Source organism: Petromyzon marinus, chromosome 10 (assembly GCF_048934315.1).
Source record: "Petromyzon marinus isolate PM22_M1 ecotype Great Lakes invasive population chromosome 10, UKy_Petmar_22M1.pri1.0, whole genome shotgun sequence".
Taxonomy (NCBI): domain Eukaryota; kingdom Metazoa; phylum Chordata; class Hyperoartia; order Petromyzontiformes; family Petromyzontidae; genus Petromyzon; species Petromyzon marinus.
Genome location: NC_133676.1, coordinates 3,908,898 through 3,932,882, shown reverse-complemented (window position 1 = coordinate 3,932,882; position 23,985 = coordinate 3,908,898). Strand labels below are relative to the sequence as shown.

The 23,985-nt window shown below is 55.4% G+C and overlaps 1 protein-coding gene across 1 annotated transcript; it reads left to right on the top strand.

The window, feature by feature from the left end:
* Positions 1 to 2,081: 2,081 nt before the first annotated feature.
* LOC116941152 (TGF-beta receptor type-1-like) lies at positions 2,082 to 23,387 on the top strand. Its single transcript, XM_076066061.1, has 9 exons — positions 2,082 to 2,603; positions 5,500 to 5,748; positions 11,983 to 12,255; positions 15,967 to 16,197; positions 16,737 to 16,904; positions 18,840 to 18,996; positions 19,383 to 19,507; positions 19,978 to 20,108; positions 21,419 to 23,387. The coding sequence occupies exons 1-9, from the start codon at positions 2,492 to 2,494 to the stop codon at positions 21,530 to 21,532; spliced, it is 1,560 nt and encodes a 519-aa protein (XP_075922176.1). The 5' UTR covers positions 2,082 to 2,491; the 3' UTR covers positions 21,533 to 23,387.
* The last annotated feature ends 598 nt before the right edge of the window (positions 23,388 to 23,985 follow it).

Below are 23,985 nucleotides of genomic sequence, written 5' to 3'. Positions count from 1 at the left end.
CAATTACACTGTCTCGCACTTTCACGGACCAACGCATTCACGTACAGGAAGCGCGGCGTGCAGCTCTCATCATCATCAGCAGCAAGAGGAGGACGAGGAGGATCTGGAGGAGGAGCAGAAGTAGGGGGAGCATGACGAGGAGCATGAGCATCAGGGGGAAGATGTGTTTACGTCATCGCCTCGGAGTCAACAAATATTTCCACACGATTGATTTTCACGCCAGCGATCTTGACGAGGCAGGCTGAGGATGCGTGGTCTCGATGGCTCATAAACGAATTAATTAGCGTCGCGTACGCGCCCCACGTAGTCACCCCGTAATTATCTCGTGCCCTGGTTAATGCAATGACTCGGCAAGGGCTAGGCGAGTTCCCAGGGGGGATCCCCCCGATCCCTCCCCTCAGCACTCCCCCACCACCCCGCGAGCCCAACCCGTGCCAGGCTGGCACCGTTCACTCGGCATTTACAACCCGTGCCAGGCTGGCACCGTTCACTCGGCATTTACAAACTTTTGAACCCGCGTGCCAGACCCACGCCGTTCCCTAAACGCATTATTTTTTGTAAAAAAAAAAACAACCCGTTACGTTGTTCTTCTCAAATGGATGCTACTGCACACCCACACACGCTACCTTAACGTGGTCCTTAATCAACGATGTAGATTAGACTGTTGATTTATTTTGTCGTTTGTCTGTGAACGCGAGGCGATGGCTACCCCGCGCGTCCATCTCTGTACGTGCGTCACAGGGGCCCAGCGGGCATCGCTCGCGCGACTCACGGCGAGGGAGGGGGGGGGGGAGCGGCGGGGTCATATGAACTCAGAATCTGAATAATTATTTATACTGGAAGAATCCGATGAGCTATGAAGCTCTTTTTCACAGATGTCCCAGTAGAGCTGAGTGTCTCTCCCAGGACCATGCCGCGAACCCCACCAACCCCCTGCCCCTCTCACCCCACGTCGTTTCCCACTGCGCGAATCCGGGGGTTGCATTCAGCCGCGTGTTTGTTCACGGAGGGGGGAGCCTGTTCACGCCACCCTCCCCCTCCTCTCACTCCGCTGGCTCCGCGCTCGCTACTCTGCCTCGGCCACGTGGTGCCCGATTTCGCATCTCCGCGACTCTCGGTGCGCCATCATCGCTTGGCTGTCTCCTAGCTGTCCCTTGGTCTCTTCCTCCACTTGCGGACCCCCCTTCCCACCCCCCCCCGCCATGGAGGGTCATTGTCCTTCTCGTCGGGAGCTGATTTCCCATAATCGCAGGCAGCTGTCTCGGGTAGCCATCACCGCGGTGCGTCGTGAGTTGGGTGTCTGTGCGGTCTACGCCACACTTTTTGGGAACGCATCTTCGGGGTAAAGCGAGGAAAAATCCGTATTCGTATTGTTCGCCGCACGCGGTTGAGCTGCACCCACCGAATACAGAGAATGCTGAGAGCGATTCGGCTACGTTATCCCGACCCGGACCGGAGCCCCGAGGGTTCCGGCTCACGGTCCCGCGCGCCCCCTGCTCCTCGCTGCGGGGTGAAGCCCCCCCCACCCCCCAAAACCAGAGCGCGGTCTGCAGCTGCCCCCTTGTCGAGAGGGCGCAGTGGGGATCCTGGTTCCTCGCGTTGCGAGGTTCGGTCCTCGTCCTTCTCCACGTGCCACCTACCGAGTCGCGATCGCGCCTCCGGCCTCCGTGTCGGGGGCCACCGCTCTGGGCCGCCTCGACCTTTCACCTTGTCCCCCCGACTATTGTACAATCACACGCGCGCGCACGCGCACACACAACGACAAAGAAGCCTGCACAGCCTGTGGCGGCTAGTGCTGTTTGCGAGCACCTATGAAGGCCAGCACGGTTACACGAGGGTTGGGTGACCAGCACCACGCCCGGCCGCCTTTGTCTCCCCAGTGACGATGGGGAGACAAAGGCGTCACTGGGAAGACAAACGCTCCCCAGTGACGATGTTCATATACCGCACCAGGTACTCATTTAAGGCTGAGTCGACCTAGGGGAGGCTCAGATAATCGTCACTGGGGTTGCCGTTAAGCGGGAATCGAACGCGGGTCGCAAGGTTCATAGGGCAGCGCACTAACAGCCAAACGACCACTCCGCACGCACGCGCGCGCACGCACGCACGCGCTGTTATCGAACACCAAGTATTGCCCTGCGCCGCAGCGCCAGGCTCAGAGTGTGTCACCGGCAGCACGCCAGCTCGGGGCAGACAGGCGAGGGGTGAAAGCGGTGCTGTGTTGTGTTTTTTTTTTATCCGAGAGATGATTGGGATGTTCGCTAATAGTGAGAGAGCACGGAGGGGGGGTTGCGAGGTGGGATGAGGGGCGGGGCGCGCCGGGCGCTTTGGCACGCGCCATTCAGCTGCCACGACCGCGCGCGCGCCGCCCCCAGAGAACCTGCAGGGCGCCTCTCCCCCAACTCCACCACCGCCACCACCGCCGCAACGCGGCACCCATCGCCGCTTCGCTCTCTAGGCCAGAGGCCACTCGTCGCCTCTCTCCATCGGGATGGCGACTTCCTCCCGGGGCCACCGTCACGTCGCCTTTCTCCTCCTCCTCCTCCCGCTGCTGCTGCCGCTGCTGCTGCTGCTGCTCGCGATGACGCCAAAGAGCGTCACAGGTGCAGTGAGTGTCCAGAGAGTCGGCGTCGGGGACGGGCGAAAGCGCAATCGGCGTGGGGTCTCTCGTCACGGTGAAGTTGGATGTCGCGTTGCGCTCGCCCTGTGGTCGCGCAACTCGCTGTGCTTACCGCACGGAACGCGGAGCGGTCTCAGGGACCCAGTTCGCCTCCCCTGCTCGTGGATAGATCACCGCGCAGTCCCGGACCGGTGACAGGATTCGAACTTGGGACTTTGATGGCCACTGCGATATGAATGCCGTGAGTGCGTACCGGCGTCTGTCGTTGTGCGTGCGTGTGTGTGGAGGGGCAGTGTAGCAGTGGAGCTAACCGGGTTTGTAGAATGCTGCGCTTCGAAAACGGAGACCTAAGTTCGCGTTTCGCTCACGGAAAACACCAGCGTTTAATGAGTACATGGTGCGGTGTGTAAACATCACCAATAGGGAGGCAAAGGCGGCCGGGCGTGGTGTTGGCCATTTATCCCCTCGCGTGCCGTGCCGGCCTTCACAGATGCTCGCTAACAGCACTTGCCCCAGGAGTCTGTTAAGGCTATTGGGGTGTCTTTGTCTTTTTGCGTGAGAGTGCAGTGAGTTGGACGCAGTGGTGTGTGTACCGCTGCGCTACGAACCCCTTTACCCGAGTTCTATTTACGCTCACGGCCAACACCAGTAATAGCGATTATCTGAACCGGTCCTGAGCTTCCCCTAGGTCGACCTCAGCCTTAAACACGCGCGTGTGTGTGTGTCGAGGCACGAGTGGCATCCCGTGTGGCCACGTGATGAGCTGGGCAAGACTCCAGCTCTGGGTCGTCGCATCTGCATCCCTCACTTGACGCAACGGCAGGTGTCTGTCCCGGTGTCTTCCACCTCGACTCATCATCGGGCACGCACGGACCGCCTTGCCAGTCAACGGCAACTACGGCTCCCCAAGTCGGGCGTCGATGTTGTTGTTGTTGACGCTGACCAAATTCACAGCTATTCTCGGAAGCCAGATCTTCTTGTTGCGCATTGACGCTCACTTGTTCTAAACGAGATCGCGTAACCCCTAACACCCCCCCCCCCCCACCGCCGCCGCCTCCTATCGATGAGTTACAGATGTTCTCGGCCTCAAATGGGACGGTTGTTTTAGCGCTCAGAAACGAGCGAGCTTGCCTAATCCACAGGCCTCAGCTGTCGCGGAGGCTCGCGGACAACACAGAGCAAAGGCCAAGATCCACCACATTCGAGAGCTCGTGCAGGATAGATGGGACCTGTTAGCGAGCACAGCATTTTAGAGTCCGGCACGGCACACGAGGGGGTGGGTGGCCAGCACCGCGCCCGGCCGCCTTACCACCTCAGCGGGGATGTTTACGCACCGCACCAGGTACCCATTCACGGCTGAGTCGACCCAGGAGAGGCGCACAGAGCCGGTTACAACTTTCTCCACTGTTATTGGTTATACGCGGGAATCGAATTCGGGTCGCTGGGTTCGTAATGCGGCGCGCCAACCACTGCGCCACCGCTCACCGTACATAGACACAGACAGACGTACAGACACACAAATCAAAGACGGACACACTCGACCTCCAGGTACTGATTTGAGGCTGAGTCGACCTAGGGGAGTCCCAGGACTGGTGGGCGAGAATCGAACTCGCGTCGCCGGGTTCCTAGCGCAGCGCGTTAACCGCTACACTCCCGCTGCGCACATAGACACAGACGCACACACAGCACAGGTCCACACAGATGTACAGACACACAAATCAAAGACATATGCAGACGCACTCGAACTTTGGCTGCATCCACGCAACCCTGCCGACTGGGTGTGCATGGCGGTCATTGTTTTGAAGCTGCGCAATGTGTAATAATGTGTCACATTGTGTCGCGTTGTGTAACATTGTGTGACATTGTGTCATTGTGTCGCATTGTGTCACATCGCGTGGCATTGTGTCACTGAGTCGCGTTGTGTCCTATCGCGTGGTCTTGTTTCGCGTTGTGGCGCAGCGAGGCGGCGACACTCCCTGGGGGGAAGGGTGCGGGATGAGTGGAGTTGGGTGGCGTGGCTGGCACGAAACGGGTGGCGGTAGGCGAGCTAGGGGGTCACTGGGTTGTCGAGGGAGTGCGTGGGTCATGTAGGGCACGGGAGTGGGGGCAAGAGGGGGTGGGGTTAGAAGGGAGTGAGACCCCCCCCCCCCCACACACCTGGCACTCACGAATTGAATTGGACAAATATACAAATATTAAAATGCCCCCCGCAAACTCCCCTTTGCCGCTTGGTCAAACTTCCTCGTGTTGATTAAAGGGCGTCGTTGTCGTTATGATTGTTGTGGTGGTGATGGTGGTGGTGTTGGCAGCACATTGACGAAGGTCGCGATTAACTTGTGATGACTCCAATAATCCACCGGTGATAAGGGTGACGGTGATTTCATGATAGCAGCGATGAGGATGATGATTCATTGTTGATTTTTGGGTCAGTCCGCGGAGGTAAAATTCGTGTGGCACGGCCTCCTCCACCCGACGCAGTCGATTAATAAAGTTGTCACGTGGAGAAACGTGGCCAAATCAGTTATTTTTGAATTGGAAAACGTTCCACACACTGTCACCAATTCGGTAGTCCGACGTTTCGCTGGCAGTTACCGCCAGTATGATGAGGCAATTGTGGAGGAGTATGTACGACACGCATTTTGTTCACGCGATTTGTCCTCAACAATTAATTATGAATCACCATCATTATCACCATCAAATCACTGTCATCGTAATCACCCGTGGCTTATTGCCGTCATCATTATCTCATCACAATCTTTGCCATCGTGTTAACGCCACCACTTCCACCACTTAGCATCACAACAACAACAACAACGACAACGTCGAAGCCTCCACCTTTGGGCCCTTCCCCACATCCTTCTCCCCCGTGCCACCCCCAGCTCTCCGCTGCGTGTGCCTGCGCTGCGCCCGCACCAACTACACCTGCGACACGGACGGCCTGTGCCTCGCCTCGGCCACGCGTCTGGAGAACGGCTCCGTGGTGCACGAGCGAGTGTGCGTCTCGCTGCGCAACCTGCAGCCTCCGCACCGCCCCTTCTTCTGCCTGCGCTCCGTGCAGTTCTACGAGACGCTCTGCTGCGACACGGACTTCTGCAACAGCGTGGACATCGCGCCGCCCGCCAGCAGCGGTGAGCTGAGCGGGCAGTCGTGGCCACCCATCACCCACCCCACTGCGCCACCGCTCCCCACGCGAAAACGCGGACAGAAACAAAGATCCCCCTTAACAGCCCGAACAGACTGTGGGGGCAAGTGCCGTTAGCGAGCGCCTACGAAGGCCGGCACGGCACACGTGGGGGTGGGTGGCCAGCACCACAACCGACCGCCTTTGTCTCCCCAGTAGCGCTGTTTTTACACACCGCACTAGGTACTCATTTGAGGCTGAGTCGACCTAGGGGAGGCCCAGGACTGGTGAGCGGGAATCGAACTCGCGTTCATAGCACAGCGTGCTAACCGCTACACTACCGCTCCTCACATCGATAACGATCCCCCGTATAGCCTTAACATACTGTTGGGGCAAGTGCTGTTAGCGAGCACCTATGAAGGCCTGTATTGACACAGACACACACAGATGTATAGACACAGGCACACACACAGATGTATAGACACAGACACACACACAGATATATAGACACAGACACACACAGATGTATAGACACAGATACACACACAGATGTATAGACATATACACACACAGATGTATAGACACAGACACACACAACAACCGCCATTCGCCACTAAGTGGCGGTGACGTCACCACGACGCTTGTGCCAGGATATGTGCACCCTGAGGCCACGTGAAGTGTCGAACGCCCGCTGGCAGGAGGTCACGGGGCAGGCCCAGGTGCCACGGGTCGACTGACTGAGATGACTGAGATGACTGGCTGGTGCACCACCTGTGCCCCCTCCTGTGCCAACCCGTTGTGCTTCAGCCACCCGGCGCTCCGCTCGTTGTTGTGAGCGTCGTTCCTCCGCCCTCCGTTGTTGTTGGAGGGCGACTAGCTCCAACTGCCTAGTAGCTTCCTTCACGAGCCTCCTCCACAGAGGCCGATCTTGACACCGCTGGTACCAGTCATCGGCAAGTCCACTCAGCTCCACGTCCTCCTGTACCGCATCACTCCATCTCTTCTCTAGCCCGTGCCGCGCCCGTTTAGCCCCCTCAATCCGGCCGAACAAAAGCTGTTTCGGCATGCGGTGGCTGGGCATGCCGGAGGAGCTCACCGATGCGACCTTGTCCATATCTTTCACGGATTTGTGAGCTCCTCACACAATCCAGTCTGGTTAAACCCAGGATGGATCGTAGGCAGGCCAGCCTAAATGTTTCTAACCGGCGAAGATGTTCCATTAGGGGGGTCCACGTTTCGCAAGCGTAGAGAAGGGAGGGAATGACCGTGGCCGAGAAGACCTGAAGCTTAGTGCGGAGCGACAGACCAGGTAGCTTCCACACAGCGTTACGCAACCGATGCAAAGATATTGCCGCTCGACTGATTCGGAGTGAGACCTCTGCTGTTAAACTGGAGCCGGTCATAAGCACACTGCCCAGGTATGGGAAACTCTCCACTCTCTCCACAACTGCCCCATCACCGATTGGGAGTTGTGGGGGTGGAGTGTCCGATGGTACAAAATACCCAGGCAGGTGCTTAGTTTTGGTGGGGCTGATGGTAAGGCCCCACCTCTTAGTGGCACACTCCAGTCTCAGCAGCAGCATCTCCAACTCCTCCTCTGAATGAGCAGCTATTACCAAATCATCAGCATACATAACGTGGTTGAACAATAGGGAGCCATCCCTTTACCGCACCTGGGCATCGATCAGCCTCCCATTATATCTGTACCATATGGAGATTCCCCCGGTACAGCTATTGAAGGTTTCACGAACTACGTGGTCAAAATAGATGTTAAATAATGTGGGAGCCAGAGGACATCCCTTTCGCACCCCAAAATGTACAGGGAATGGCTCTGACTCCCGGCCACGTAGTTTTACCCGGGCCCGCTCACCATCATCAAGGTCCTTAATGATCGTGAGCAGAGGTTCAGGTACTCCAAAAGCACGAAGAACAACCCAGAGCCCAGGCCTACTGATGGTATCATAGGCCTTGACCAGGTCAACAAAGCAGAGATGTAGGTCTTGTTGGAATTCCCTACACCTCTGCTGTAGCAGACGGACAGAAAATATGGCATCTGTGTAGGACCGCCCTTTCCTGAAACCGCATTGGGGCTCTGCAAGCCTCTCCTCAGCGTGCCTGGCAAGGCGATGTTGAATAATCCTTGCCAGGAACTTTCCCGGCACAATGAGGAGTGAGATGCCCCTGTAGTTGTTACAGTCTGTGCGGTCCCCCTTCTTAAAGAGGGGGACCACCAGGGCAGCCTTCCAATCCTGCGGAACCCGTCCAGTGGTCCAGACTGTTGTTATGATGTCATATAGGGCAGTCTGTGCATAAACGCCACCCTCCCTCAGCATTTCGCTTGGGAGATAATCTCTGCCCGCTGCCTTTCCTGGTCTTAGACTCCGGATCGCCCTCAGTACTTCCTCAACAGATGGCACCTCAGCCAGCCACTCACAGGGGGTGACTTCTTCCAATATTTGAGGTACCGCAGCCTCAGCAGGGTCATCCTCACTTTGTGCCACGATGTTTTCCTGGCTGAGGGATTTTCCCTCCCTCAGGACCTCACAGAAATACTCAGCAAATCTGCAAACCTGTTCCTGGGGGTCGGAGATTGGATCACCGTTTTTTTCCCATAATGATGGTAATAGGTGTGACGCTGCAGGTTACTTTTTTGATGGAGTTAAATGGAGATTTGTGATCACGGGCCACTGAGGCAGACTCCATCTCCTCAGCAACCCGCGACCACCACCCATCCTTGCAGCGCCTCACGGCTCTCCGAACCTCCGAGCGAAGGCTGCGGTAAGCCTCCTCATTCTCTGACGTGGGATTCTGTAGCCGATGACAGTGGGCCTGTCGCTTTTTCTCAACCATCCTGAACACCTCCTCTGTCAGCCAGGGTCTCTTGGGAGGTCTGGATCGCGTACCCAAAGCAGCCATTGCAGCTGCATGAGTCACAGTCCTAAACCTCGCCCATTTACCCTCGACATCCGGAGGAGTCGGGGACGATGCCAATCCCAGCCGCAAGCGATGATGAAATTCTCGCTTGCAACTTTCATCAGATAACTGAGACCAGGCCACTTTAGGTTGGAATGGGGTCCTGGGTGTACACCCACCACCGGAGTGGAAGAATGGCAGGCGCATCTTACAGGTGACTAGTCGATGGTCAGAGGGCAGATCAGCTCCACGGTAGGTCCTGGTGTCAAGGACATGAGCTCGCATCCACTGGTCCGTCACTATGCAGTCCAGCAGATGTTCTTACTTGGACCCGGCATGCATCCATGATGTTGTGTGGATGCGCCGATGCCGGAACAGCGTGTTGGTAATTACAAGCCCATGGGCTAGACAAAAATCTAGCAGCCTCCTACCGTTGTTATTGAGCTGATCTGGCCCATGCCCTCCAATCACTCCAGATCAGGTGCCAACATCATGACCAACTCGGGCATTGAAGTCACCCAACATGATGACTCTATCCAGAGGGGCCACTTTAGCCAGCACCTGTGACAGGAGGTCATAGAAGGCATCTGACTCATGGGCTTTGCCTGCATCCCTCCACGGATGTTCATCTTCGGTGGGGGCATAAGTAACCACGACCACCATTCCTTGCCTCCGGTTGATGGGAAGGCGAGCCTAAAGTAGCCTGGGGCTTACAGCTTCCCACACCTCACCGCCACGCTCCCACACCCCCTTCATTCTTTTGTTCAAAAGAAGAGCAACACCCTGTTGTTTGGCAGTCTGCTGCCCCGAGTAGAGGACTGTCCACCCCTCATGGTGGCAGGAGCCAGAGCCGGTCCACCGGACCTCCTGAATGCCGCATAGATCCAGGCGGTACCGGTCCAGCTCCGGACAGAGGAGTGGCAGCTTCTCCTCCGCAGTGAGCGTTCGAACATTCCACGTGGCCACCCGTAGTGGCTTTTCGTTGTTTCTGGAGGAGCCCCGAGGGTGGATATTCAATCTCCTGGCTCCGCCAATTGGGGTTTGGCCAGGAGACGTCATAGACGCCTGGCTCCCCGGGGCCTCCGGCACAAGCTTATTAGTTACATATTTCAGTTTAACTCGTGGTTTCGTGGTAGTTAATTGAAGGTGGAGGGGTTACCAGCCCCTCGCACCCGTCCAGAGCCCCCGTTTAGCCCCTGTGGTGGACACATATGCCATGAGGGGAGGAGCCAATCAAAATTGGATCTCCCCCCACAGCACTGTCCACGACAGAGTTGCCCGTCCGGCACCGCGAGGAGGTAGTTGGTTGTTTTGTCGGGTTGTTTTGTCTGTGTATAGACACAGACGCACACACATATGTATAGACACACACACAGATGTATAGACACAGACACACACAGATGTATAGACACAGACACACAGATGTATAGACACAGACACACACACAGATGTATAGACACAGACACACACATATGTATAGACACACACACAGATGTATAGACACACACACACAGGTGTATAGACACAGACACACAGATGTATAGACACAGACACACACACAGATGTATAGACACAGACACACACACATATGTATAGACACACACACAGATGTATAGACACAGACACCCACAGATGTATAGACACAGACACACAGCTGTATAGACACAGACACACACACAGATGTATAGACACAGACACACACACAGATGTATAGACACAGACACACACAGATGTATAGACACAGACATACACAGATGTATAGACACAGACATACACACAGATGTATAGACACAGACACACACACAGATGTATAGACACACACACAGATGTATAGACACAGACACACACAGATGTATAGACAGACACACACAGATGTATAGATACACACACAGATGTATAGACACACACACAGATGTATAGACACAGACACACACAGATGTATAGACACAGACACACACAGATGTATAGACATACACACACAGATGTATAGACACAGACACACACAGATGTATAGACACAGACACACACACAGATGTATAGACACAGACACACACATATGTATAGACACACACACAGATGTATAGACACACACACAGATGTATAGACACAGACACACACAGATGTATAGACACAGACACACACACAGATGTATAGACAGACACACACATATGTATAGACACAGACACACACACAGATGTATAGACACACAAATCAAAGGCACACGGACGCACTCGAGCTCTGGCTGCATGCACACATGTAATAATGTGTCACATTGTGTCGCGTTGTGTAACATTGTGGGCTTTCACACACCTCCCATCAGCACGGTTGGCTACGTACGGTGCGAAGGAAGCGCAACGTACATACAGATATCACACGCCACACACGCGCGCGACTCGACATCACGAAGTGGCGCTGGTAATAAATGGGTGCTCGCTAACAGCACTTGCCCCAAAAAGTCTGTTAAAGCTTTACGGGGGGTATTTGTCTTTGATGGTGATGAAGCCACCAAAGGTGTTTTTGGAGGCCGGGGCAAATGTGCCCCTCTCTCGTAACGCCCCACTGAGCCCTCTGTGACGATGACGCCTCCCTCGGATATGAGATCAGGAACCACCCTGGATGACGGTGACGATGGAGATGGATGACAGTGGCTCGATTTTTATTAACTTATTCGGGATTTTATTCGAAGTTATGTTTTCAGCCAAATAATGATGAGTTGTTGATTATACGAGTGGGAGGAAACCGGAGCGCCCGGATAATGATTTGATGTTTTTTTAATGATGTTAGTGCCTGATAATGTCCGATGATAAATAATGGATGGATGATGATGAAGAACGCGTCTGTGATGATGATAATGATGACAGTAATTACATAGGGAGTGGATATTGGCATTGTCGTGATGATGACGATAACTGTGATTACAACATGGTGATTGATACGCTGATACTGCTGCTGATGCTGCTGATGCTGCTGATGATGCCGATACTCATGATGCTGATGATTAGGCTGATGATGCTCATGATGCTGAAGGTGATACTCATGATGATGATGATGCTGATGATGATGCTGATACTGCTGTTGATGATACTGCTGTTGATAATGATATTGATGATGACACTGATACTGTTGCTGATGATGCTGAAGATGATGCTGATAATGACAATGCTTCTGATGATGCTGACGATGATGCTGATGACACTGATACTGCTGCTGATGATGCTGATGGTGATGATGGTGACGCTGATACTGCTGATGATACTGCTGCTGATGATACTTGTGATGCTGCTACTGTTGCTGCTGATGATGCTAACGATGATGCTGACACCCCCAGTGGGCCCGACTCTGTCCCCGGGCCCGGCGCCGCTGTGGGGCCACCTCCACGTGGTGATGGTCGCCTCCGCGCTCACGGTGCTCTTCGCGTGCCTCTCGGCCGCGGGGCTCCGCGTGCTGCGTGGCTGGGGGAGTCAGGAGGGCCCCCTCGCCGTGGGCAGGCTGCAGGGCGGCCCCCGGGCTAACAAGGAGCAGGCCCTGGGTCAGGCGTACATCCTGGACGGGGTCAGCATCCGGGACCTCTACGACTCGGGAACGACCGGGTCTGGATCTGGTACCCACCCCGCACCGCCCCCGCTGCTCACACCACCCCCGCCGGAGCCTCACGCGGCACATCCCGGAAGCGCCCACGATTGTGACGTTACTCATCCTACTATTCTAATGGGACCCCACATTCCGTGTGGCGCACTCCTACTCTGCGGTGGCTAGGAGATGTTAACTACCTCGTCCGGTATACAGGAGGTCGTGGGTTCGATCCCGACGCCTGTGTATTTGGAGTTTGCGTGTTCTCCCCGAGGTGGCGTGGATTTTTCTCTGAGTCGTCTGGTTTTTCCTTCCACATTTAGAAACGCGCATTTAGAGTATTAGGTTGCTGTACATTTACACGTGAAAAGCCACTTTGTTGAGATATCATTTGTGGCCAGGTCGCTTCTGGAAAAAGGGCCATGTAGCTGAGTGGGCCTTACCTGAAAAAAATAAAAGTATGAGTGGTTATACCATCTGCTCATCTGGCGACATTTGGTTAGCAAGCCCGACACTGCTGATGGGACCCAGGCGTTCGAAACCGGTCCAGAGGGTTGTGCTTGCGTTAACAAACGCTGCTTGATATAATCATTGGTCCGGAAATCCGATAATTAGGCTGAGAGGTAGAGTGGAGATTGCGTATTTTCTTTGACCTATTATCGCATGGGGGACGGTCTGCTCGGATTTCCCTTCTCCGTGAAGTTCTCCGCTCTGGCCAAATAAACGACGGGCCGAGAAGAATGACGACAATGACGTTTGCTTCACCACGTGGCTCGTTGCAGCCGCGAATAGTGGCGTCACCTGGCGGACGGAGCGCGGTGTTGCACCAAACAAAACGAGAGTCGGAGGAGGCTTCTTTAGATAACTGCTCACGCTATGCAGTTCTCTTTCAAGCGAGTCTGGTCATGATGGCCGTGGTTCAGAGTAATCTGAGCCAGCGCCGCTGAGATGCTGGGTTCGGATTGTGGTGTGAGCCGCCTCTGAGTGATTAAACCTGGATTCTTCACAATAAAGGTTATTTTGGGTTAGATCGCGTGAAAATGAATGTGTCGTTGATGATTACAACCGGCTTTTATCGGGCGATTTGCCAGAATTTATATTTTTTACGCGATCTAACCCAATAACCGTCTTTATGAATAACATCGACAGTGAAAGCCAACGACGTGTCACTCAAACCTGGTTTAAACAATCCTGGTTTAAACAAACCTGGATTAAACAAACCTGGTTTAAACAAACCTGGTTTAAATAATCCTGGTTTAAACAAACCTGGTTTAAATAATCCTGGTTTAAATAATCCTGGTTTAAACAAAACTGGTTTAAACAATCCTGGTTTAAACAAAACTGGTTTAAACAATCCTGGTTTAAACAATCCTGGTTTAAACAAACCTGGTTTAAACAATCCTGGTTTAAACAAACCTGGCTTAAACAAACCTGGTTTAAACAAACCTGGCTTAAACAATCCTGGTTTAAACAAACCTGGTTTAAACAAACCTGGTTTAAACAAACCTGGTTTAAACAAACCTGGTTTAAACAAACCTGGCTTAAACAATCCTGGATTAAACAAACCTAGCTTAAACAAACCTGGTTTAAACAATCCTGGTTTAAATAAACCTGGTTTAAACAATCCTGGTTTAAATAAACCTGGTTTAAACAATCCTGGTTTAAACAAACCTGGTTTAAACAATCCTGGTTTAAACAAACCTGGTTTAAACAATCCTGGTTTAAACAAACCTGGTTTAAACAATCCTGGTTTAAACAAACCTGGTTTAAATAATCCTGGTTTAAACAAACCTGGTTTAAACAATCCTGGTTTAAACAAACCTGGTTTAAACAATCCTGGTTTAAACAAACCTGGTTTAAACAATCCTGGTTTAAACAAACCTGGTTTAAACAATCCTGGTTTAAACAAACCTGGTTTAAACAATCCTGGTTTAAACAAACCTGGTTTAAACAATCCTGGTTTAAACAAACCTGGTTTAAACAATCCTGGTTTAAACAAACCTGGTTTAAACAATCCTGGTTTAAACAAACCTGGTTTAAACAAACCTGGTTTAAACAAACCTGGCCTAAACAAACCTGGCATAAATAAACCTGGCTACTCGCGGCCACGAATTAATCCACACCAAAACAAACGTTTGTCACTTCATCTGGCAAAGCTTGCAGCCCTGTTGAAAGTGACAACAAAGTAGCCGCTCAGAAATCTAAGGTCATTCTCGAATGAGGAGCTGGCGATGCCAGTTCTGAGAAGAGGACCGATTCCTCGTCTCGTTACATAACCACGGCTGCACAGTCAGAAAAGAACTGTGGGCACAAGATCAGGGACGTTCCTTTAGTACCTTCTGGCTCTAAGATTAAAAATACACTTTCACTGGGATGCAGCGAACACAACTTGTAGGGTGGAGAAGGTCACTGGACGTGGCTCCACGATTGTCCCGGACCGGTAACTCACACGGGGCTGTCCGCTCGCCGCCAGGGTTACGACAGGTGACGTTGTCCCTCCTGCCACAGTGACGGCTGATAAGGCACAGCTGGAAGTCCACTTTGGGAGAAAAAAAAGTAGCAAATGAAACAAAATTAACAGCAACGCGAGTCATGTTTTATCAGGGAAAGCGTCAGCGAATTCCACGATTATTTCTCAGGAGGATCCTGCACTGATCGGGGGCGTTGGGTCAAATCGATTTCACACGTGCGAGGAAACCGGATTAACCAAAGTAACTCGACGTGCATTTGGGGATAACAATTAAAACTCCGCACAGATAGGTTCAATAATCCATTGCTGAAAATCATTGCTATTTTTAGTGCCCGCAGACCTGAGTGTATATCTAATGCTGTGGGCCACACAGCCACGCCGCTGATCTATGGGTCTCTATGTGAGTATATGGGTCTCTATACGCATTTATTGTCTCTATGTGAGCCTATGGGTTCTCTACGTGATGAGTATATGTGTTCTCTATGTGAGCCTATGAGTTCTCTATGTGAGTCTGTGGGTGTAACCCTGAAGCCATGCACGAGCTCACCTATTAACCTTGACATCAACATATCCACATTACTGATCAACTTCCCCATGCAACCTTACACGACAAGAAGAGGGTGAAGGAGGGCGAGGTTGGATGGATGTGTGTCCACTGCGCCGTGGGGTTGACCTCGCTAGGTGACTCGTGGGTGACCTGCTGGGTGAGCCCACTGCGTGACGTGGGGTTGACCCCACTGGGTGACCCGTGGATGAACCGTGGGTGAGCCGCTGGGTGACCCGCGGGGTTGTCCCTGCTGGGTGACCCACTGGATCACCCGTGGGTGACCCGCTGGGTGACCCGTGGGTGACCCGTGGGGTGACCCCGCTGGGTAACCCACTGGGTGACCTGCTGGGTGACCCGTGGGTGACCCGTGGGTGACCCGCTGGGTGACCCCGCTTGGTGACCCCGCTGGGTGACCCGTGGGTGACCCGTGGGGTGACCCCGCTGGGTAACCCGCTGGGTGACCTGCTGGGTGACCCGTGGGTGACCCGTGGGTGACCCGCTGGGTGACCCGCTGGGTGACCCCGCTTGTTGACCCCGCTGGGTGACCCGTGGGTGACCTGCTGGCTTGACCCCACTGGGTGACCCCGCTCGGTGACCCCACTGGGTGACCCGTGGGTGACCTGCTGGCTTGACCCCACTGGGTGACCCCGCTCAGTAACCCCACTGGGTAACCTGTGGGTGACCTGCTGGCTTGACCCCGCTGGGTGACCCCGTGCCCGTGCCAGGCCTGCCGCTGCTGGTGCAGCGCACCATCGCGCGCACCATCGTGCTGCAGGAGGCCATCGGCAAGGGCCGCTTCGGCGAGGTGTGGCGCGGCGTGTGGAGCGGGGAGCACGTGGCCGTCAAGATCTTCTCGTCCAGGGACGAGCGCTCGTGGTTCCGCGAGACGGAGATCTACCAGACCATGATGCTGCGCCACGAGCACATCCTGGGATTCATCGCCGCCGACAACAAAGGTATCGGGCGCGGCGCCCCGAGCCCCACCAACGAAATGAAACCAAGCCACGAGCCGCCACTGCTTCCGTTTGAAATACAATCTGACTATGGCACTGCAGCCACGTGCCGAACCCCCCCCCCCGGCCCCCCTTCGTTAAATTACATTTGCCCCCCTTTAGACCCGTTCTCTATTCCTGTAACATGTAAAGTGTCTTTCGTTTCCCTTCCCCCGCACCTCCGAATAGCACGGTTGGCTACGTACGGTGCGAAAGAAGTTCAACACGTATGCGACCGACACTCGCCGCTTGTATCGCTGACCTATGGTCACCACGGTTGCAACCAAGGTCCGTAGCTCATTGGGGGCGACTTTGCTGCTGAAATGAATAATATCTTTAAACAAATAAATAAAAACACACCCCCGTGGGGCACAACGCGAAAGAGCATCGGAGAGCCAAACAGCACAATCGCGATGACGCGGCGCGGTGGTGTGACCCCGGATTTAAAGAGGCGCAACCTGCAGCGCCACGCTCGCACGTTGTCCGTGTCCACCTCCTCGCAGACAACGGCACGTGGACGCAGCTGTGGCTCGTGTCCGACTACCACGAGCTGGGCTCCCTGTTCGACTTCCTGAACCGCACCACGGTGACCGAGAGGGAGGTCATCACGCTCGCCCAGTCCGCAGCCAGCGGCCTGGCGCACCTGCACATGGAGATCGTGGGCACGCAGGGTGAGCTGCCTCCTACAGGCTCACCACACCAGGCTCACCACACCGGAGTCATCGGGCGAGGCTCACCACACAAGAGTGGCCAGGCTCGCCACACCATCCTCGCCATAGCAGGCGTGCTGTGCCACTCTCATCGTGGTCTATCTCTAACATTGTCACTTTATCACTCTGTCGATCGCTCTGTGAAACCTTTTGTGGCCATCTCTGTCAGCCTGTGGCTCTGTCACCCGAGGCCCTCTCTGTCACTCCGTGGCTCTGTAAGCCTGTGGCTCTGTCATTCCGTGGCTCTCTGTGTCACCCCGTGGCTCTCTCTGTCACCCCGTGGCTCTCTCTGTCACCCCGGGGCCCTCTCTCTGTCAGCCTGTGGCTCTGTCCCTCCGTGGCTCTCTCTGTCACCCCGTGGCTCTCTCTGTCAGCCTGTGACTCTGTCAGCCTGTGGCTCTCTCTGTCAGCCTGCGGCCCTCTCTGTCACCCCGTGGCTCTCTCTGTCACCCCGTGGCCCTCTCTGTCAGCCTGTGACTCTGTCAGCCTGTGGCTCTCTCTGTCAGCCTGTGGCCCTCTCTGTCACCCCGTGGCTCTCTCTGTCACCCCGTGGCTCTCTCTGTCACCCTGTGGCTCTCTCTGTCACCCCGTGGCCCTCTCTGCCACCCCGTGGCCCTCTCTGTCAGCCTGTGACTCTGTCAGCCTGTGGCTCTCTCTGTCACCCCGTGGCCCTCTCTGTCACCCCGTGTCTCTCTCTGTCACCTCGTGGCCCTCTCTGTCACCCCGTGGCCCTCTCTGTCACCCCGTGGCTCTCTCTGTCACTCCATGGCTCTCTGTGTCACCCGTGGCCCTCTCTGTCAGCCTGTGGTCCTCTCTGTTACCCCGTGGCTCTCTCTGTCACCGCGTCGCTCTCTCGGTCACCCCGTGGCTCTCTCTGTCACCCCGTGGCCCTCTCTGTCAGCCTGTGGCTCTCTCTGTCACCCCGTGGCTCTCTCTGTCACTCCATGGCTCTCTGTGTCACCCCGTGGCTCTCTCTGTCACCCCGTGGCCCTCTCTGTCAGCCTGTGACTCTGTCAGCCTGTGGCTCTCTCTGTCACCCCGTGGCCCTCTCTGTCACCCCGTGGCTCTCTCTGTCACCTCGTGGCTCTCTCTGTCACTCCGTGGTTCTCCCTGTCACCCCGTGGCCCTCTCTGTCAGTCTGAGGCCCTCTCTGTCAGCCTGTGGCTCTGTCAGCCTGTGGCTCTGTCAGCCTATGGCCCTCTCTGTCACTCCGTGGCTCTCTCTGTCACCCCGTGGCCCTCTCTGTCACCCCGTGGCCCTCTCTGTCACCTCGTGGCCCTCTCTGTCACCCCGTGGCTCTCTCTGTCACTCCGTGGCTCTTTCTGTCACCCCGTGGCCCTCTCTGTCAGCCTGTGGCTCTGTCAGCCTGTGGCCCTCTCTGTCAGCCTGCGGCCCTCTCTGTCACCCCGTGGCCCTCTCTGTCACCTCGTGGCCCTCTCTGTCACCTCGTGGCCCTCTCTGTCACCCTGTGGCCCTCTCTGTCACTCCGTGGCTCTCTCTGTCACCTCGTGGCCCTCTCTGTCACCCCGTGGTCCTCTCTGTCAGCCTGTGGCCCTCTCTGTCAGCCTGTGGCTCTCTCTGTCAGCCTGTGGCTCTGTCAGCCTGTGGCTCTCTGTCAGCCTGTGGCCATCTCTGTCACTCCGTGGCTCTCTCTGTCACCCCGTGGCTCTCTCTGTCACCTCGTGGCCCTCTCTGTCACCCCGTAGCTCTCTCTGTCACCCCGTGGCCCTCTCTGTCACTCCGTGGCTCTCTCTGCCACCCTGCGGCCCTCTCTGTAACCCCGCAGCGCTGTCCGCTGGTTTGTCGGTCACGATTGTCGCTTTCTCCGTCTGTCGCGTCGTTCGTCGTCACTCGGTGACTCACGCAGTCGCCTCCGCCTGTTGGTCACCCAACCAGGGAAGCCGGCGATCGCGCACCGTGACCTCAAGTCCAAGAACATTCTGGTGAAGCGCAACCGCACGTGCTGCATCGCGGACCTGGGCCTCGCCGTGCGCCACGACTCCGCCTCGGACTCCATCGACATCGCGCCCAGCAGCCGCACGGGCACCAAGCGGTGAGCGCCGGCGGCGCGGCATGCGGGGCTCGCCTCGCTCGACGCTCGCCCTTCCATCCAGCGGTGGATTGATCTTGGCTGACGATGACAACGATTTAGGCTGGAGCGGTGGTCTGGTGGTTAATGCACTTGCACTGCTAACCCGGACACTTGAGTTTGATTCTCAGCAAGCGGTTAACATTGGTGTACGAGTGATATTCAGAACCAGGTCAGCTCCACTCCCCGAAATTTCACCAACCTGCCCTGACCATCGTGGTGAAGTACTGCGAGGGGGGGGGAGCGGGGGGGAGCGAGGGGCAGAGCGGGGGGGGGGGGGGGCAGCAGTCAGCAGTTGCACCGCCTGCCGATGACTCGACAGCTGCTCCGCCCCTTGTGCGCGCGTGCAGGTACATGGCCCCCGAGGTGCTCGCCGACTCCATCAACACGTGGCACTTCGACTCGTTCAAGCGCGCGGATATTTACGCTCTGGGGCTCGTCTTCTGGGAGATGGCGCGGCGCTGCTCCAGTGGGGGTGAGGGCACCGTGGTGCAAACCTGCCCAGCGTCACTCCCAGCACCCCCAACCCAACTCTCCCAACCCCGACCCCGAGTCACCCCACCTCCCAGCTCTCATGGCTTGGTCCCTGATTCTCGATCCCTGCTCTCTCATCCCCGAAACCCGATTCCTGCCCGTGTTTTTAAAATCCCCGATCCATTATCCCTGGTTCCCTTTTGCTAATTTCTGATCCGTCGTGAATGATAGTTGGCTACGTGAAAGAAGTTCAACACACACACGTGACCCCCAACACAATATTCCTAATCTCCAATCTCTCTCTATCTCTACCTTTCGCCCTTGGGTCTCATTCCCTGGTCTCTGACTCATAATCCGACGATCCCTATTCGTAACCACAAACCTTGAATCTACGCAGCCTGCCATCGCCGATTTCTGATCGTTCCTACTCGTTGCCTCGCGGGCCGCCGGTCCCCCCCCGGGTGCGCGCAGGGATCACGGAGGAGTACCAGTTGCCGTACCACGACGCGGTCCCCTCGGACCCGTCGGTGGAGGACATGCGGCGCGCGGTGTGCGACCAGAGGCTGCGGCCCAACATCCCCAACCGTTGGCAGAGCTCCGAGGTGAGTGAGGGGCCCGCGTCAAAGCCTCACCCCCCCCCCCATCGCAGTTCGATCCCACGGCACGCGCGTCGCGATGACGGCGTGGCGATGACGGCGTGTGGTGACCCCTGTGTGGAGAGGCAGTCGAGCGAGTCCGTGACTGTCTCTCCGACTCCCTCTGCACTCACGCACCGCTGCCCTGCTTGGCCGCGATGTCACCCATCCTTCCCGACGCGTCCGTCGCTCGCGCCTTTTAATCGATCCCTTCTCAAGGAATTCGCCGTCCTCGACCTTCCCCCCCTCTCTCCCCCCATCGCTAAGCGTCAAATGAATAATGCACGGGTGCGCGTAAGTGCTCGCATCGCACTCTGCAGCTGCAATCAAAAGCGGCGGCCCAGCGGCTTTTTTGTCTCTCTCTCTCTCCATTTGAGGCAGCGAGAGAGAGAGGAGGAGGAGGCGTGAATGATGAGCGCGCTCAGGGGGGCAGAGATTCGTCCGCGCGACGCGTGGGGAGTGCCGGGGGCTGAGGTCACCCCCGGTCACGAACCTTGCTCAACCCCCCACTCCGCCCCCACCCTGACGTTGGTGTGTTTATGAATGTGTGAGTAGGGGTGTATGTGTGTAAATGTGTGTACGCGGTGCTCCAGCGAGACATGTCAGTCAACCCACGCATGGCATCTGGGTCTGTCCCAGGGAACTCACAGTGGGTGCTGTCTGCCAGTCATCTCAGTCAAGCAGCCCACGGTACCCGTTCGGAGACCTCCTGCCAGCGGGCGTTCGACACTTCGCGTGATCCTCAAAGTGCACATAGCCTGGCACAAGCGCTGTGGTGACGTGGCCACCATTTAGTGGTGACTAGCGGTCTTTGTTGTTTTGCGAATGTGCGTGTGGGGAGCGGTAGCGTAGAGTAGCGGTCAGCGCGCTGAGATACGAACCCGGCGACCCGAGTTCAATTCCCGCTCACGGCGAACATCAGTGACGATTATTTGAACCGGTCCTGGGCCTCCCCTAGGTCGACTCGGCCTCAAGTGAGTACCTGGTGCGGTGTGAAAACATCGCCATTGGGGAGACAAAGGCGGCCGGCCGTGGTGCTGGCCACCCACCTCCTCGTGTGCCGTGCCGGCCTTCATAGGTGTTCGCTAACAGCACTCGCCCTAATATTCTGTTAAGGCTACGCGGGGGATCTTTGTCTTTGTGTGCGCTACGATGGTTTCTACGACACCGCCACCGCCTCTTCGAGCGCCAGTCGCGGCCTCAGTCGGTGCTCGCTCACAGCCCTTGCCCCGACGGTCTGCCAAGCCTACACGGGGGATCTGTGTCTTTGCGTGCAGGCGCTGAGGGCGATGGGCCGCCTCATGTGCGAGTGCTGGTACGGCAACGCGGCGGCGCGGCTCACGGCGCTGCGAGTCAAGAAGTCGCTCTCGCACCTCGAGCAGCAGACGTAGCACGGCCACGGCGCCACCACGGCGATCCCCGACCCGTGCCGGGGCCGGCCCCGACCCGGGCCGGGGTCGGCCCCGACCCGGTCCAACCTGGTCGGGGCCCCAACTCGACTCGACCCGATCTGGCACCTCGACCAGGCCCGGTCCAACGACGCCGACCGGACCCGACTGGATCTGACCCCGGCAGAGGCTTCTCGGTGCGGGAAGGCTGTGGAAGGTGACCTTTGGTGACCTTTGGTGACCTTTGGCAGGAGACGAACCCACGGCACGGGCATCAGCGGGGACCCGGTCGCTAGACCATCACAGGGCGGGCGGGAAGTCCCCATACCTCTGTCCTAAAACCTCTTATGGACTCCTAAACAGTGAGTGAAAAAAGTATTTGATCCCCTGCTGATTTTGTACGTTTACCCACTGAAAAAGAAATGATCAGTCTATAATTTTAATTGTAGGTTTATTTGAACAGTGAGAGACAGAATAACAACAAAAAATCCAGAAAAACGCATGTCAATGAGGGAAATAAGTATTTGACCCCCTCTCAATCAGAAATATTTCTGGCTCCCAGGTGTCTTTTATACAGGTAACGAGCTGAGATTAGGAGCACACTCTTAAAGGGAGTGCCCCTAATCTCAGCTTGTTACCTGTATAAAAGACACTTGTCCACAGAAGCAATCAATCAGATTCCAAACTCTCCACCATGGCCAAGAACAAAGAGCTCTCCAAGGATGTCAGGGACAAGATTGTAGACCTACACAAGGCTGGAATGGGCTACAAGACCATTGCCATGCAGCTTGGTGAGAAGGTGACAACAGTTGGTGTGATTATTCGCAAATGGAAGAAATACAAAAGAACTGTCAATCTCCCTCGGCCTGGGGCTCCATGCAAGGTCTCACCTCGTGGAGTTGCAATGATCATGAGAACGGTGAGGAATCAGCCCAGAACTACACGGGAGGATCTTGTCAATGATCCCAAGGCAGCTGGGACCATAGTCACCAATTAAACAATTGGTAACACACTACGCCGTGAAGGACTGAAATCCTGCAGCGCCCGCAAGGTCCCCTGCTCAAGAGAGCACATATACATGCCCGTCTGAAGTTTGCCAATTAATATCTGAATGATTCAGAGGACAACTGGGTGAAAGTGTTGTGGTCAGATGAGACCAAAATGGAGCTCTTTGGCATCAACTCAACTAGCCGTGTTTGGAGGAGGAGGAATGCTGCCTATGACCCCAAGAACACCATCCCCACCGTAAAACATGGAGGTGAAAACATTATGCTTTGGGGGTGCTTTTCTGCTAAGTGGACAGGACAACTTCACAGCATCAAAGGGACGATGGACGGGGCCATGTACCGTCAAATCTTGGGTGAGAACCTCCTTCCCTCAGCCAGGGCATTGAAAGTGGGTCGTGGATGGGTATTCCAGCATGACAATGACCCAAAACACACGGCCAAGGCAACAAATGAGTGGTTCAAAAAGAAGCACATTAAGGTCCTGGAGTGGCCTAGCCAGTCTCCAGATATTAATCCCATAGAAAATATGTGGAGGGAGCTGAAGGTTCGAGTTGCCAAACGTCAGCCTCGAAACCTTAATGACTTGGAGAAGATCTGCAAAGAAGTGTGGGACAAAATCCCTCCTGAGATGTGTACAAACCTTGTGGCCAACTACAAGAAACGTCTGACCTCTGTGATTGCCAACAAGGGTTTTGCCACCAAGTACTAAATCATGTTTTGCAGAGGGTTAAAATACTTATTTCCCTCATTAAAATGCAAATCAATTTATAACAGTTATGACATGCGTTTTCCTGGATTTTGTTGTTGTTTTTCTGTCTCTCACTGTTCAAATAAACCTATCATTAAAATTATAGACTGATAATTTCTTTGTCAGTGGGCAAACGTACAAAATCAGCAGGGGATCAAATACTTTTTTTCCCTCACTGTAGGTAAAGTGGTATGGGGACTTCCCGCCTGTATTACGATGGCGATGAATGAACGGAACGAGGTGTTCCCTTCATTGCTTTGTGTTGCAGTCGCGTGGTACCACCATCGCGTGGCTCGTCAACCTTCGGCACGAAAAGTGTGCACGTGGGTGAGCGGTGGCCTTAATAGGTGCTCGCTAACAGCACCTGCCCCAAGAGTGGGGGGGGGGGGGCGGTAGTCGGTGACGTCGTCGTTCTCGCGATGCGCTAAAACCCCTGCGACCCCAGTTCGATTCCCGGCCACGGATAACGAATGGTAGCTGAACCTATTCGGAGCCTCGTGTTTGGTCGGCTCAGCCTTGAACGAGTTCCTGACGCGGTGCGGTCAAACGTCAACGCTGGGGAGACAAAGGCGGCCGAGCGCGCGGGGTCCTGGCCACTACCGCCCGCTCCGCGTGCAGTTGCCAGCTTTAGTAGGCGCTCACTGACAGCACTTGCCCCCAGCAGTCTGTTAAGGGCTACGTGGGGCATCTTTGTCTTATCT